General features: G+C 39.9%; 1 protein-coding gene across 5 annotated transcripts in view; it reads left to right on the forward strand.

The window, feature by feature from the left end:
* ctnnd2b (catenin (cadherin-associated protein), delta 2b) overlaps positions 1 to 15558 on the forward strand; it is a 206509-nt gene that overhangs the window by 137448 nt on the left and 53503 nt on the right. For all 5 annotated transcript variants that reach the window (XM_085142179.1, XM_085142180.1, XM_085142177.1 and 2 more), the window contains 2 exons: positions 8369 to 8501; positions 13560 to 13773. In XM_085142179.1, coding sequence (XP_084998305.1) covers positions 8369 to 8501; positions 13560 to 13773 — 347 coding nt within the window. The remainder of the gene's footprint in view (positions 1 to 8368; positions 8502 to 13559; positions 13774 to 15558) is intronic.

A 15558-nucleotide genomic window follows, 5' to 3' on the forward strand; every position in this document is an offset into this window, starting at 1 on the left:
TCTATTCCTCAAAAATCCTCACTCACAGGAAATCCTTTCAGCCCGATATGGCAGGGAGCATCATCTGCCTGCAGCCCTCACATCACAGCGCCTCGCCCCGCTTTCTGAATACATAATTCATAGATAGCTTATTTATTTACCGAGTTTAATTGTTGGGTTGCCTGCAGCCTGACATCTCGTATTGTGGTGTAAATGTTTTGGCTGTGGGTGACATGATCATGCACAGAGCCACACACACTCGTGCACATACCTACGCAAGTGCTGATGCAAGATAGCCCACCTGGGTGGTTAGGAACAAAGAGGGGATTGATGGTTCGACGGTACTTTGTCCCAGTCCACTGAGTCGCCAAATGAAATGTTAGGCTCTCGGGAGTCAGGCACATGCGCACAGATGCAGGCGCAGGTCCATTTACACAGATGTATCTACATATGTGCATAAGATGAATTTTCACAATATATACTGTGTATACTACTAGTTTTTGGACAAATCTTTGGATTTGTGGAATCTGCTGTGTCAAATCTGTCCTTGTAGGAAGAGCTCCAGACAATCAGGACTCTTTTTGCTTCTTCATTATTCAATAAAATGTTTGAATTACAGTGCATAGTGCTTTCATTACCTATCTTTATTATTGATATACTTGAAAATTGGTAAAAGCTAAGGCAGAATTCCACATATTTATAAGAGCCTACTTTTAAACTCACATCACTCAGTTCACTTTTCAGTTCTGGCAGAATTTCGTGTCTTCCACAAAAGCATTCGTCTCCAAATATGTTCTATATTCTTTTCTTAACTCTAACATTAAAACAGTGCAAACATTCCCTGCATGAACACTTTTGCTCGAAGTTCACAGATGGCTCAGTAGTATTTGCTCACCCCGCTGTGATGTTGTCACACAGTGTTTGGGACTGGGAGCACCATATTCTCTTGTGTTCTCTTTTCGGAAGAAACGCACAGAATGAAAGTGAGAGGGAGTAAAAACTTGTACAGCTCTGGGCTAAAGTTAGTGAATGAATGAACCATAATAGTACAGCTTTCTGGGGCAGAAAACCCCCCCACAGGAGACGGGCCTGACTCGAGTTTTTCTGCAACTGTAGGTAGAGTATTTTAGTGTCGGCTTCTTTCGGCGCACATTTAATGACATGTCAACATCCTATATATTCTTTATGTTGTACGGGACACCCATGCCCCATACAGTACATAGACTATTTATAAAAGGGACATCATCCAGTGGTTTATAAATGCCCATTTTTGAGCCTTGCATAGATGCATTTCTACTAATTAGTGCTAAGCAATCGGAAAAAACAAACAAACTTGAATTTCGTTCATAAAACTGCTGCTCAGAATTCTTGGATGGCTGTTGATACAGCGAATCACACAGTAAACCTTTTTATCTGTCAGACATAGTGTTCAGTTTAGAGAGTTGAATCATAACTTAAAACTTTAATACAGTTTAAAAAGATGTTGTATAAAACCCCATGCTACTGTATAGACTGTAAATAAAAGATGGAAAGCAGCAGTGTGACATCACTTTGCATTCCATATTTTGAAGCTTTAGCCTTAGGATTTTGGCCAAAAACATGTTTCTTTATTATTATTATTATTATTATTGTTGTTGTTGTTGTTATTATTATTGTTATTATTATTATTATTGTTGTTGTTGTTATTTGTGCTAGAGTTTCCACATTTGACTAGCAAGGAGGAGTGCTAAATTATCATTATCAGCTAACACTAACAAGCTTAAGCAGGCATCCATCAACTTGACATGGATGTCTGCTAATTAGTCCTAAGTTACAGACTAATAAAATACCAAAACTGAAGCACGAACTGGACATATTGTAGCAAATAACAAATCACAGAATTTGTCAGATAATTGTAATTTAAAATGATCCAAAGGGCTCCAATAGCTGAAACACTGAGGATAGCTCCAGTTCAGTTCAGTTGTATTTATATAACTCCAAATCACAACAACAGTCGCTTCAAGGTGCTTTAAGCTAGTTCAGAGACTTGAATTACTGAAAGTGAGTCCTAGCAGGCGGCCACCAATTACATCTCCCTGTTTCAGCACAAGAGTCAGTCAGAGCAACCACACCCTTAACTTTAAGCTTTTGCCATTATCCAGATGAAGGATTTATGAAGATACAAACTATCTATTTAGGCCAAAGCTATATTTGGAAATTTGGAACATGCTTGTTAATGCCGTTAAGTTGGGCTTTCTTTACATGGGAGTCTATGGGAATTGACTGGCTTTTAGATTTAGCCTCAGGTGGTCATTTGAGGAATTACAGCCGTTACAACATTTATTTAGTCCTGGAGGCTGCTGCTTGGTGTCATTGTTATAAAAGGAAATATTAGCTCTTTTTCTGTCATTTATTATTTATTTTTGCTCATTTTGTATCAGAGGACTGACTCAGCAAGCCTTCAATGAATTGTAGTTCTTTCACAATGGCTTCAGTTTGCACTTAGGGAGATTGTCTTGTAGTCCCATATAGAATAAATGCATGTTTGTGTTTCTATACATCTCTTGTGTCTCACACTATAGTTTATTATCAGTGGCTCCTTGCATTTTTCTCTTGCAACATAATACTAATAAATAAGTCCAGATCAAGTGTGCCTTACATTGCTTGTGAACTCATACTAAATGACACTAAGATACCACTTAAGTCTCATAAAAGTTTTATGAGAGAAACTAAGATAAATATTTATTGTACAGCTGTTTTTCACTGTATGTGTGCACAACTCTGCAGAGCATCGCGCCTCTAGCCTTGGGTTGAGTTTGATCTGCTGTGATGGATGCACCACTTTTGTCTCTCTGGCCTTATTCTAGACTCTGGTGTGTGTGTTTGTTTGTGTGTGTGTGTGTATTCCTTTCTTTTTATGATGTATTTATGTACATTTCTGGCCAATTCCTGTTATGTCAAAATGTATTCACACAGTTGTGTCTTCTTTCTGTGAGTGTGTGTGTGTCACATTTTCTGAGCCTGCAGGCTTACACCCACTGAACCTTGTCCCCTTGTTTAAGGGATAAGTGTTTATTGTGTCACATTTGTGTGTGTCAGTAGTGGCATGCCTATTCTTGCTACCTGGATTTTAGAAAGGGAGATAATGTAAGATTATGTAAGAAGTTAAAAGAAGACCGTGGATTTAAGAGATCACAGCATGATAAAAAATCTTTTTAGAGTTATTGTGGTAGAGTCCCACTTTACCTTCAGGTAATGCTTATTGTTCATCCACTGATGTGCAAGCAACATCTCTGTGTTTTGATGTAGTGTTATAAGTGAAATTGTTTCACCAGTGCACATGTTAAGTCCTTCAAACATCAGTGCCGACGGACCTCTTGTGTAGCTTATTATGGTATCCACGGCTCTCGTTGTCACTAAAATGGTTAAAATGTATGAGCTGAGTGGATAACCGTTTTTGCTCTACATCGAGAAAAGCACTGAATGTATTTGGGTGCATGTCAGGAAGTTAGCACCTGGAGGCAATTAAAACACCCAACTCTTGCAGTTTCCATCACAAAGTGCACCCGATTCTGGTGTCACAACTGAGTCAGCTCACACAGTGGCAAAGCATGCTCATACTTTTAGATTTAGTTTAGCGGCAATTTTGTTAGGACATTATTATCTCATATTTCAATGAAGGATAATAGTCTATAAATCCTGTTAGATATTACATGAAAAGGATTTTGATTGAGCCATTATTTTAAAGTGTTAAACATGACATCTGACACAACTGCATCATACATAGTTTTGTTGTATAACAATGTGACAAGGTGTTATCCCCTTTTTAAATTGCACACAGAGAAACAGTGAAGGGCAGAAAATCTGATGATCTTAAAAAACTGAAAAAACATATGAATAACAAGGATGGTTTTATATTTTAGCTGCGTTCCCCTACTCTTGGGTACTCTGGATTTAACAACACTTGCCCATCCTTGATTATAGCTCCTCCTGAAAGACTCTTCTACCTTCTCTCCTCCAGATTTATTTTAGAAATTGAGACATTTTGTGATTGATTTCCAGGTCACAGACAGGATGACAAAGGAGACGAGGAGGAAAATGAGAAAAGGCCACAGACTAAATACAAACTAGGAAGGAAGGAACAGGTAAAGTCAGACAGGTACTAGCGAGGAGAGGGAAAACAACAGAGTGGAATAAAAACACAGAGCCACATGAAGCACTAAACTTCCAAATCAAACTGGGAGTAACTCAAAGAAGGACCAAGAATACATTCACAAACACGAGTTGGTTACAGAGTGGAGAAAGGCAAGAGTCACGTGGAAAAGAAACTTGAGCAAAATTTGAAAAAAATCCAAGAATTAACAAAAGAATCAAAAACCAAGAGGACCGAGTCTAAGGGTTATCATCTAGGAACTATAGTTTTAAAGTACACCGATCAGTCATAACATTTTGACCACCCTGACCCATCGAGGCATGGACAGTAGATGTGCTGTGGTATCTGCACCAAGATGTTAGCAACAGATCCTTTAAGTCTTGTGTATTCTGACACCTTTCTATCAGAATTAGCGTTCAAGTTTTCAGCATTTTGAGCTTCAGTAGCTCGTCTGGTGGATCAGACTACGCGGGTCAGCCTTCGTGCATCAGTAATCCTTGGTGACCATGTCGCTGGTTCACCACTGTTCCTTCATTGGTTTCTGATAGATCACTGCAGACCAGGAACACCCCACAAGAGCTGCAGCTTTCGACCTAGTCATCTTGCCTTCACAATTTGGTTCCTTGGGAATGTTCAAAATGTTCACTTGCTTCCTAATATTTCAAACTAACAAGGCTCCAAGATGAAGAGATAATCAGTGTTATTCACTTCACCTGTCAGTGGTCATCATATTATGTCTGATCAGTGTAAATATAATATTGTTGTCCTGTAAAACAGAACTATAGTGCAGCACATTTACAGTAAATGTACTTCTATAGTTAAATCTCAGCTCTCTTATCGTCTCTGTAATCAATTGCAGTTATGTTATTGTTTTTTGCCATTTCATCAGTTTACATAACTAATCTGTCTGATGTAAGAAGCGATCTTTACTGATTATTCTAGAAGCTTCATATGTGCAGACGTCCCACCACCTCAGAAAAACATAAACACACACACACGACAGGAGCTTCTTATCAGCCAGTTAACCTATTCAAGGTTATGTCATCTTTATTCGTATTTATTGCTACCGTATGTTAATAACAGCAGGATTCTTCTTGTGGAGGGAAGCCACAAAAGAAACAGAAAGCCATTCACACAATCGATTTAAACGAAAGAGAGAAAACTGTTGGAATTTAAAGAGCGCAGGGAAACAAATAACCTTTGAAATGATTCTCTCTCCATTTTCCCCATTTTTCAAACACTGAGTTTATCCCATTGGGTCATTATGAAACTTCAAGACAAAAGCTTTCTAATCCTGGCTCTTCTGCACTGCCTTTTATGGTTGGGCGTGCATGCAAGTCAATGAGCGTGTATGCGTGTGTGTTTGTTTGCCGGCATTATTTGTGCGCTGCATTGTGTGTCTTGACTAATGCCGCCCTAAGCTGCACGCTGACCCCACGGCACCCGGCGATAAGTGCATGTGTGTGTAAACCTGCAAGTGTTTGTGCGCAAATGTTTACATTAGATTAGCCAGAACTGAAATTATCTCCGCGGGTTGTTGCAGCATCAAGAAAGAGATACATCAAAGAGAAATAGGTCTGCATGCAGCCTTAAACTTCTCATGACTGTCAGAAAGCTTCAAATCAAAGAGTAGAAAGGTGCAGGTTTAAAAGAAGAAACAGCAGGTGGACTCTATCAAACACAGCAGAGCATATGGCTAAAGATGATGGTAGAAATTAGTATCCGGGAAGCATCGGCTCCTCCTCCCAAATCCCAAGAATATAAAATTCCGCTGTGGGACTAAAAGTTTGCACCAAACAAAGAGCCGGCGCCTGCCTTAGTTGGTCCCAAGAAACCGCTGCTGTCAAGGAACTGCGATGCTTTTGTTGGCCTACATCGATAAACCACGCCTCCCTCTCCACAATCCATCCAGTCCTCTGATTCCCTCGCTGCGGCTTTATTCTTTCACATCACATCTTTCTCACGTTAATCTGTGTTTCTACTTTCGTGCCGGCACCCCTCACATGTATGTGTAGGGTTAGTGAGCTTATTGTGTTTCTGTGTGTGTGTATATGTGTGTGTGTGTGTATATGCCTTAAGCACGCCTTTTAGGCAAGAGCACTAGTAGACCTCTGGTTGGATGCTAAAGCCAGGGTAGCTGGGGGAAATTAAAGTAAGGACTTATCACCACAGAAGGAAGAAGCTCTTATAGTGGCTCAGTAGCTGCTCAGTATTCTCATTGCACAATAGAAGCCATAGTGGATTGTACCACAATGCACCGAATGGACGCTCTTTGGGAATTTCTCTTTTACATTCTATAAAAAAACTGGACTGTTTCGAAGTTCATGTGTATTTGATTTATGACTTAACTTGCTTCTCTTTGTTATACCCAGAGAAGATGCACAAAATGAAAGGAAGAACGTCAGGTTACTTTAGAAGCAAAGACGGTGCGTTTTGCACAAGTTCTTAAATGTAACATCTTGCATTTGTTAGGCTGCGGTTTTTGTATCCCTGTGTTTGCTTTATGACATATCTCTAAATGTTTGACTGTGTTCATTAGACCTTAGCAGTGCTTTTGGAGTCCACAGGATAAAATGTATATTGATCTAGCACAATGGGCAGCCAGAAAATGCACCACATTCACTGCAGTGAGTTTGCCAACTCCATTCACTGAGATGGATTTTATAGACAACTAACAGTGCCCGGCCTTCGCTGTTAGTGAGGGCCTGGATTCTAGAGGAGGGAGAAACCGTAGACATTAAATGCAGTTACTAGCTTCTGTAGCTCCTTTCTTTACAGCCAAATTAAAGCATTGAGTTAAAAAAAATGACTTCTTTGTCTGAAAACGACAGCGAGTCACATTAAAAATGTATGCATGCCCAAGTCCTTGGGCTTATTTAATAGGGTTATGTATTCAAAAAAGCAACCTAGAACTATTAAATCAAGCTGTATATTCTTTTTCATTTCATATCTTTTTTCTTAAAAGCACTTCTTTCCTTATCGGAGAGGAACAGCCTTTTACCATGTTGTGACTGTTGATGTTATATAGTTTGTGACGTGGTTGGAACGTAATAAACTCAACAACCAGCTGATCCAAGCTGACTTGGCCAGAGCGTGAATGAGAAAAAAACAACTACACATAAGAAATATTAGAATAGAGCCTGTTGTGATGTTAAAAATATCGGCCAATACATTTAAATATGAGATTTTCAAATCAAGAAATTCCAATATAGGTCTTAAAATCCTCTATTGATCCGGCTCTGATAAGAAAAGAATGAGACCTTCATTTTTAGTTGTATTTTCTACACAGTACAATTCTAGACATTAATAAAAATGGCAAGAATAATTTTTGTTTTGGTTATCAGCATGCTGATATTAACAGCCATATAACTGTTTTATTTGGTTCTTTTGAGCCAGTTCTGATATTTAGATGAGTGTTTAATCATTAGCTAATGTTAGCAAGCTTGATTAGCAAGCTGCATCCATAAACCATACAAATTTGTTGGATGGGCTGTGCCTCAAAGGAATAATTATTTATCAGATAATTCCACAAACCTGGAGATGCCTGAAACTGCAGATGGCTTCCACAGTTCTCAGTAGAGGTTTGTTCTTTGGTTTTTTAGCATTTGATTTTTCACGTGTTCCACAAAGGAGGCCTACATGTCTGACTGTGACGCTGCAGAATACTCTGTAAGTCATGTGTGGAAAAGTGAAGAATATGTTGACAACACCTTTTACCAGTGCTCTATTTTACCTTTAAACATAGTTTACATTTTACATTCACACACTAATGATCTCATATTTACTCATTTGCATAACCGAGGTAAGCATTTAATTTATGTATGACATTCAGGTGCCTTACTTGTTGTGGTAAAGGTCGAATCATTCAGCCTGTGCTTATGTCTCAAACCTAAATTGGCAGGCCTTTAGTGAACTGTCACTTGGAAACAGTCACCTGGTGACACGCATCTTTTTTAATATTGTGCTGAATAATTTCACCCTAAATAAACAGTTATTCTAGATCACTGAAACAGAACAGAAATCTCTGTTTATTTAATGTGTCGGTTTTTTCCCCCCCTTTTTTCTTTTGATTTTTTCCAATTTATTATGCTTCTCTTTCTGTCTCTCTGTCTTTCTTTCTTCCTTCTCCGGTAAGCATTTTAAATCAGGGTCACAGTAGGGAGGCAGGCTAACAGGTTCAGCTCCGCACACACACCTCTATCTCTGCATTCATCAAAGCACATTATATTTTCTCTCTCTCTGTGTGTCGCTCTGTAGGGAGTTTGGCTGGAGGGATCCAGAGCTGCCAGAGGTGATCCAGATGTTGCAACATCAGTTCCCATCAGTTCAATCCAATGCTGCTGCTTACCTCCAGCACCTCTGCTTTGGAGACAACAAGATCAAATCTGAGGTATCAATCACTGAGGGAAACCTGCACAGACACAAGATTCTCACACACGGAGAATTTAAATATGTCATATTTAATTGACATAAATTAAATTATTTAATTTAATTTATGTCATAGCGCTACAACATAATGTTGCTTACACACACACATGCATGCTTTAACTCTGTAAGTTTAATCAGAACACCCACTGAAATTCTTTCCCAGGGCTTCCTCTGGTGCAGATGAACATTAGGGTAGAGTTTGAGTAATGTTCTGTGGTTTGCTGAACATTTTTTCGTCAGTGCTTTCTGTGCCACAAGTACGATTACAGAGCTAGGTGCTCTATGACTCTGCGTGTGTGTGTGCTCGCATTAAAAATGTTTTTCATACTTATGGAACAGACAAAAGGTGAAATAATACTGCAACTTCTCCACGGTGCTTTCTGTGTGGATTCACCAATAATGTTCCTGAAGCAGACTGCCTGTGGTCATTCTAGCATTGCAGCGCATTAGTTATCTTGCCAGCGGGCCTTCGTTAAATTACACATATTGACATTTTGGAAGAAACAGTAGTCTTTATTTACATGGCACCTCCACAAAGTGCTTTTTTCTGAAAACAATCTACAGCAACACAACATTTTAAACAGAACACAGTAAAGTAAAACAACTATATATTGCAACAATGAATGCAAAAAAAATTAAAATAAGAAGTGACTAATTTTAGATAAAATTGTGAAAACTGGATAATCAATCAAGCAGTTAAAAGCAACCCAGAAATAACAAGTAAATGAATGCAGAATGCATCAAAACAAAACAAAATGGCAAAGTAGCAGATAAGTACGCCTGCTTTTCACTAGAGTTTTTTTAAGACAGACCCAAGTCTCTGATGTGTCCTGATTGTCTGTAAATGAGTTGTTCTAAATGCACCCAAGCACCATCATCTTTGATCATGGGTCACCATGAGAGAAAACAAAGTTTTGAGTCTTTAAAGCCAAAGTTTTTGACTATTCTTACGGTGGCCCTGAAAGATCAAACACACTGCAACCAGCTTGGGAAGTGATGAGGTAAGAGTGCACGGTTAATATTAAATCAAAACATACATTACATGCATCTTTTTCTCCCTCCCAGCACAGAAGAATCTTCCGCTTCTTTTAAGCGTGAATCAATGCGGTCTTTCCCGTGTTTTGCCGTTAGTCACTTCCACGGCTATTCCCTCACGCTGCTGTTTCCCCCAAAAACACTCCTGCTGTGAGAGTTGTTCCAGAATTTTTCTGTTTGCTGGTGTTTTCTTAAGTCGCAGTGTGTTTGACCTCTCAGGGCCACCCTATATTCTTCGTCCGTTACACCAGAAGATTAAAACACTAAACAAAGTAAATGCTAACGATCAAAGCATTCATTCCGAATAGGTCTGATGCTCGGAAACCCAAAGGATCCGTCGCCATTGTTTGCGGATGCTTAGGAGCAACTTGAGGAACATGACAAAGAGTCCAAAGTGGAGCCAGATAACACAGAACACCCCCAGATGGCTGTGTTTGCAGCACAAGGGGGCCCTTCCCAGTATTTAGACAGAGGTTTTGCTGTTGTAACTGATTTATGTCTATTGATGCTGTTTTCCACCACAGCTGTTTGCTAATTGATCTAATTAACTGAAAGCCCATCATGCTTTAAGGCTGGTCTGGCTGTCATCGCATCCTGCACAGTGTTTTTTTGTATTAATTTTTCCTCGGAAGTAAACCTGCACGCAAATAGATGCCTTTCTTGAGTTCACTAATGTAATGTTGGCGCTTGTGAGTTCAACCAAGAGTAAAAAAAATAAAGTCTTATGTAATTTGTTTGTACTGTACCAGGTGCCATTGCTCTCTAACACAAGAACAAAGACGACAGATCCTTTGGGTTTCCGAGCATCAGACCTATTCGGAATGAATGCTTTGATCGTTAGCATTTACTTTTTAATTTTAGCTGAACTCCTCCTAAAGATGACAGCTGCTGTTTTCTTCCTCCTTAGTCCTCTTTTGCTTTTTAATATGAATGAGTTAGCTAGTGTGTTTTCATAGAGGGAGGAGAGGAGCTATGTAGTACCAGAGATCAATGTGCAGATCATAATCATGCCACATAATAAATAACTTTATATGATAAATGTTTTATGTGGCTTAAGCACAAAAATCTACACATTGAAAAATCTGGTTAATTTGTTAACTTATTTAGTCCCTAATTGGAATTGATGAAGAAGGCTTTCTCTCAATGTTCTTCATTCAGGATAAAGAACACCTGATTAGCATCACACATTGTGAGAAATCAGATGCTGAGCTGGAAGGCGGTGAATCTGCCCAGTTTCTTCATAGGAATCTTTTATGCTTTTCTCGGCATTATCTAGTTCTCTTTGTTGCGGCAAGTAATGAAGAGAACTGCAGTATGAAGTATGTGTCTGCACTGCAATATGTGAAGGTGTTGCTGAGTGTAATGCATTACATCAAGAAATGAAGATTGAAGACATGCCTTTGTTCACAATAAACTCTGCCCCAGTCGTGCGCACCTGCAGGAGCTCCGCCACACTCCTCATCAGATGGCATTAACTCCTCATTACGAGCACTTAACCCAGTTTTGCTTATAACTGCATGCCTACACTTGCTCCTCCTGTCCTTTGGAGCCATCACTGCTCAGTGTCTTGCAGAAAACAGTTTCATCTGTCTCCTCAATGTCAACTCAGTTCAGCTCTGTTCACTTTATTAATCCCCATGGAGGAAATGGATTCGAGGGCAAACAAAGTTCTTCAAACAGCAATGAGCCAACAGGCATTAAAAAATAGAGTGAGGGAGAGACGAGGGTGTGTAAGATGACTGATCAAGTATGGTAGTATGTAGCGCAGGACTGCCAAAACTACAACCCAGGGGCCAAGCTGTTTTTGCCCTTGAGAAAGATGCCTGACTGGTGAAATAATAGACAGAGAGATCTCAGCCCGTTCCCATTCTCAAGGTGTCAAATACTGCTGTTATTCCAGAGCTGTTGGCATTCCCCAAATTACGCATAAGATGCGTTTTGTGTTTGTGTGTGAAACCACGAGTCTAGACAGTACTAAGTTTGATCTGTCACTTGATTGTAACACTTCTGGGAGACCCCTTGAAATAAAAGCCCTTTAAGCATCATTTTTCAACTTGCAGAATTATTGTAGCACCCTGTCCTTTAATCACAGGGTGGTTTGGATGGGTTTTTTTTGTTTTTTTTCCTAAACCTTACCAAAACATTATAGGGTCTAAATGTAACCAAGTACTTCAGTGCATTCAGTCATGTGAAAAGGAAATTTTTCACAGGACTTTCTGGACCCCATGATTCAATACCCTGCAGGACCATGTTTAGCAGTCATTTTCTGCATGACTTTCTCAGTCTCTCACGTTATTGCTGAGTAATTGTGTCCCAATTAGAGATACGTTTCAGTTCCTTATGATTTATGGACATCTGTTTATGCACAGCTCTCTTAAGGTCCCAGCAGTTCAATCAAGTTGAGATCCAGATGCTTGATCCCATCACGAGTTGTAGAATGTGGATCCAAACACTCAGACTCAGAATGCAGGAAGGAATTAACAAAAAGAGAACCATTTATTAAGGCTGTTGGCAGATAATCCACAAAAAAGGGATGAAACAAAAAGTCCAAAAAGGAACTGAAAACTATAAAGTATTGGAAACATAAAGACAGCTGAACTAAATCACAGAGCAAAAGCAAAGCACAGCTATCAAAATAAAGCAGGAAGTGAGATAACTAAACAGGGAAAACACACGTGAATGAGGTCGACACGAGAGGATGGGAACCCTGATGAAGGAAATAGACTCTAAAGCATCTATGAATTAGACTAAATACACTGAAAATACATGAATCAAACCATGAGTTGAATAGATTATTTAAATAAACAAAACCTGAAAGCCCAAAAACCACAAATACCATGTCAAATGACCCAGAACCTTGACAGACCCAGTTTAGCTGTCACAGTTGGCCTACATTTGACTCTGGAGTACTTTGGTATACAGAGTAGTTCATAGTTGACTCAGTGACTGGTACGTGCCCAGGTCCTGCAGTTGCAAATCAATCCCAAATCATCACCCCTCCACCACCGTGTTTGATAGTTGGGATGAGGTATTTGTGCTGATATTCTGTGTTTGTGTGTTTGTTTTTAGACAAATGTGGCGCTTTGCATTATGACCAAACATCTCATCTTTGGTCTTGTCTCAAAGGGTCCTTGAAAGTAGAGTAATACATACTAATACGTATGTTTACTTCAATTCCACAACTGTTCTGTTTTGTTGCTAACAATAATAACCACGTACTCTTACCAAATACTCTTAGTGCCTTTCATTTTAGGTTTTTGTTGTTTGAATGTTTGCACAGCATGACTGTAAAACAAAACACAATTGAATAACTTAAAAAAAAAACAAGTTACACGTCACCCTTGGTAAAAAAGATCTCCATACTTTTGTTCCCTCTATCTAAAAGAAAAAGAGGTAAATCTACAATCACTTTGCTGCTGGTTGTATTATTTGGGGTTATGTGTTGGTTTATTAAAATGCACTTGTAATTGCAGTTTTTTTGACACAATATTAAGTTCTTTATATTATCCTAACCACCCCAGGTTACAGGGAATATGTAGTGACTGATTTTGTAAACAGCCAGTATCGGCTCTGGCATTTTCAAACACATCTGTGCAATAAGGCTTAACACTGCGGTACAAAAGTCATGTTAGACAAGCACACCTACCATATCTCTGCACAATCTCTTCCACTGCTTTTGTTTTTATGGAGAGGAGCCAGTCTGCCCTACATTTTCTCTTTGTCTAGACAGAGGAAAGCAGGGAGGGCTGATAGGACAGAAAGTGCAGTGGCTGGCATTTCAATAAATCTCGCATCAGTGAGAGGAGCACCAGCATAGCCTGTTTGTTTATTTTAGTACTAACAAGGTAAAAAGTACAATTCACCTGTCAACATTTTGTGAGCAGATTGGGGTAAACGATGCTCCAATGTCTTTCAGGCTAAATAAAAACACCCCTCGTTTTATTATAATCCACACCTTATATCTGTCCCTCCTCTCTGGTCTCAGATTCGGCGACAGGGTGGAATCCAGCTGCTGGTGGACTTGTTGGACCACAGGATGACTGACGTGCACCGCAGCGCCTGCGGAGCCCTGAGGAACCTGGTGTATGGCAAAGCCAACGACGACAACAAGATCGCCCTGAAGAACTGCGGAGGCATACCCGCTCTGGTGCGACTGCTCCGGAAGACCACAGACGTGGAGATCCGAGAGCTGCTCACAGGTAACACACGTGCACATACGCTATCTGAACAGAAAGTATTGGACCACACCTCTTTATCTTTGAATCCTGGTGTTTTCAGTCTCATTGTCACATTGTATAAAATCAAGCACCTAGCCATGCAGCCTGCCTTTTACAACATTTATGAAAGAATGGGTCATTAAAGTGGTCGCTCCATACAATCGAGTACAGGTCAATTTGTAAATTCTCTTCCCTCCTTGATCTTCCATACCATAGCAACTTAGATACCAAGCCAGACAATAGTTACAAATTACAGAGCGAGATCGCTCCAAAACCTCTTTTAGATTAAAAACTGGCTGCTTCATTACATGTGTTACAATGGCTGAGCAGTTCCTGTTGGTGTAATCTATAAGTGGCCCAGTACTTGTCCGTATAGTGTATTTTGAAGTTGCCATCATTAGTGAATACTCACCATAATTCCTGGGAACTAACCAGATGTGTATCCTTCTCCTGGACAAATGAGGCTTATTTTTGTAGAACATTATGTGAACCTCAACTAGCACTAGGCTTGTTGGACATTTCAGCCTGAGGAAAGGGCTTGAAATTGAATCAACAGAGTCATGGGCAGCTAAGGCTCACTGATTCACATGTTGAGCGAAGGCTGGCCTGTGTGGTCTGATCCAACAGATGAGCTACTTAAGCTCAAATTACTGAAAGAGGGAATGCTGGTTCTCATAGAAAGGTGTCAGAATACACAGTGCATCATTGCATAGCTGCAGAGAAGTCAGGGTGCCCATACAGGACATAAAGGTCCTGTTGCTAAAATACCAAATACTATAAAACTGTAATTCAAGAAAAAGTCTTAGATTTTCTACCTGTGGGTACTCCTTCGTACTATAGTCCCTATATAGTCCTCACACACGTTATTTTCCTTCACATGGACAATACAGATATTTACAGAGAGCAGTCCAAGACACAAAACATGCCGCATTATGCACGTTTCCATTTACACTTCAGCACAAATACAGAGGCACACACACACTCACACAGAGGAAACAATTGTTTACTGCCTGCCTACTTCCCCGTACTCATCGAGTGCTGTTTGACTTGTCAAACTGAATTTCTGTGCAAAGGTCTGTACTGCACTTGTATCCACAGCATGATTGTATCCTCTGTGAGTAAACACAAATATCTCCATAGAAATTGTGTTCAGGGTGGACTAATTTGAGGTTCTATAATCCACGTGGAGGTCAGCATTTGTAAACTCGGATAGATTAAAGGATTACCAGCAACGCCTCTTTTTTACAGCATTTATTGTATCCTGGCAATCTCTTTTCTGATTAGAGTTTACATGGACGGCCACACACTCTTACCTCTCGAGAGGGATGGAGAGATGATGGAGCCAGAAGAGGAATGTTACTTAATTTTCAAACTGATCTACAGCCAGAAACTCCCAGGGGTGGGGCGGGGTGTTTCCAGTCCATGAGGCAAATGAGAAATATAGATTTCTCTTACCAGCACCAGTACTCATGAAAACATCTTTGCTATGGAGCTGCAAAGAGATGGATATTTGTCCTATGATTTATGCCTTTTATTGCCGTAGTCAGTCTGTGAGGACGTGTAAGCAAATCAGTGACAACATTAATACCACTAACAAATGAACCAAATAGTAACAAAGATCTAGTTCTCTGGGAATCCTTGGGTTGATCTTTGCCACTGATGGGGTCGGTACTGACCTAAACAAACTTTGTTCCCTTCCCACTGGCAGTGGCCTCCCCTCAGCAGAACAGTGCCACTCGCACACGGAAAAAATGCTAGGCATTGACT

This window comes from Neolamprologus multifasciatus, chromosome 18 (genome assembly GCF_963576455.1).
Source record: "Neolamprologus multifasciatus chromosome 18, fNeoMul1.2, whole genome shotgun sequence".
Lineage (NCBI taxonomy): Eukaryota > Metazoa > Chordata > Actinopteri > Cichliformes > Cichlidae > Neolamprologus > Neolamprologus multifasciatus.